This window comes from Oryzias melastigma, unplaced genomic scaffold (assembly GCF_002922805.2).
Source record: "Oryzias melastigma strain HK-1 unplaced genomic scaffold, ASM292280v2 sc02043, whole genome shotgun sequence".
Classification (NCBI taxonomy): Eukaryota; Metazoa; Chordata; class Actinopteri; order Beloniformes; family Adrianichthyidae; genus Oryzias; species Oryzias melastigma.
In genome coordinates, this window is record NW_023418621.1 from 1088 (window position 1) to 3093 (window position 2006).

The 2006-nt window shown below is 34.0% G+C and overlaps 1 protein-coding gene across 1 annotated transcript in view; it reads right to left on the reverse strand.

Annotated features, from left to right (window-relative positions):
• Nucleotides 1–785: 785 nt before the first annotated feature.
• The window catches only part of LOC112141593 (rab11 family-interacting protein 3-like), a gene marked incomplete at its 5' end in the record, with an annotated part of 3749 nt that continues 2528 nt past the window's right edge, over nt 786–2006 (reverse strand). The window contains one exon of the mRNA XM_024264739.1: nt 786–832. Within this exon, the coding sequence (XP_024120507.1) occupies nt 786–832 (47 nt within the window). The remainder of the gene's footprint in view (nt 833–2006) is intronic.

Consider the following 2006-nt stretch of genomic DNA (forward strand, 5'->3'; position numbering starts at 1 on the left):
ATTCAAATAAGACATGGGCTTAGGACTGTATGTCACTGGATGGAAATTACAGTAACTATAAAAGACTTTTGAAACTTTGTACAAGCTGACAAATATTTGAGAAAATATGGCAGATCCGGAACAATTCAACGCAGACTTTAATGTTTTAGGGATTTTTTTAAACATCAGTGCAATTAAAGCAACTAAGCAGAAAAAAAATGACAAATGAAAATTATATTATCATAACAATGTCATATGATGCATTAAGATACATGCAATATTATACTAAATTGCTCAATAAAGACATTTATTAATAAAAAATGGTTTCATATTACTTGGTCGACTTGCATCTATTGATAAAATAATAGTAAAATTAAAAATAAATCCTGACTAAATAATATTGGTGTGAATGGATGCAGTGCATCTCCCTGACCACCAGGTGGAGGTGGTGGGTAGATAAACAAAAGCATCTGAATAAAGTGAATTGTATTTTAAGTTTTCTGTAAAAGTAAAGACATATGTATACATTTTAAAACAAAAACAAATAAGGAAACAACATGCGTTTTGTTTATTTTCTATTCTTTATTTCACTGCTTACTTTAAGATTTTCTTTTTTACAAGGACATATTCCCCCAGCAATTATTAAGACCATTTTGTGAAGCTTTAAAAATAATATACAGCTGTACCCAATACTGATATAACTTATACATTTATCTGAAAATAGGAATACATTTAAGTTTTACAGAGTTTTTTTCTACATTATTTTCCTTTTTTCCCTCCTTGGTTACTTAATGGCAAGCCACGCACTACTCCAGTAGTGATGTTTGTGCCTTGAGCAATCTTTCTTTGGACACTGGAAGTGAGTGACAGGAAACAAAAAGAAGAAAAAAAAAAAAATTAAAGTCCACAATACATAGTTACAGTTCAGCTTTCTTAGTTATAATTTAACAAACCGACAGTCATGTGGTCAGAGCGTTAGTAGAGAGGCAAAGTTTGAGACACAGAGGCACAGTGTTTGACTATCAGGCCAGTTTCCTATTTTTTTCATCACTGGAAGCTTAATATTTGATTAATTTTAAGAACCAAAAGGCCGTACTTAAAGCGTTTGATGGCCTTGACAGATAAAATATCCCCCTTAAATTTAAACATTCATCTTTGGTCATTTTAATGTAGGATTTAAAAGGAGAATTTGTATTTTCTTCAAATGTTTAGTTAGCTCTGTAGTTTTACTGTCAAATGCATCATTGCTTTGCTTATTTATCATCAATTAAATCAAAAATATAGAAACAAAAGTTAAAATGTGATGAAAACGTCCATATTTATAGTCATAAAGATACAGAAATAAAGAATAAATCTGCAGGGAAAGCCTCTTGTCCGACATAAAAGCTGAACTAAGCAACCGGAGGCGTGAGGTTTAAAGGTGTCACATTGACATTATGAGGTCTCACATCCCACTGATGGATGCTAAAGCGCTTGATTTGTCAGAGTTCCAACATGTGGACCGAAGAAGTGCACTAAGAAACGTGTCTGTGCCGAATCCAACCCCAAACCAGGAAGACAACAGCAGAAACTGCCAAATCTGAACCATAACCTTGGAGGTCACAGCAACATCAGCATTATGAGGAGAGTACTGACTTCAGCAAATGACAATTCCGCCTGTGACATTCAAGTTTTTTCCTCCCCCACATACCATAAAACCTCTTTAAATAGATTCCTCATCCCCATATGACAGGTGTTAATAATAAATCTCCCTTTGTGACTTTTAAAAGTTGGACAAACAAACTCCCAGCACAATAAATCAGAGTGTGAGACTTGCCTAATAAATATCTATGATTTCAAACGGGAGCCAAATCCTGGCTGGTCCTGTACACGCTACATGCTAGTGAAGAAGAATACAAGCAGACGTCTCTGCGTAAGAAAAAGAAATCCTCTTTTCTCCCTATAAAAATACCTAGAATCTAGAATGTTGTGTAGAAAAAGTTCACATGTACAAGTCATTTACATCCAAGGCCATTTTTCCATGGAGT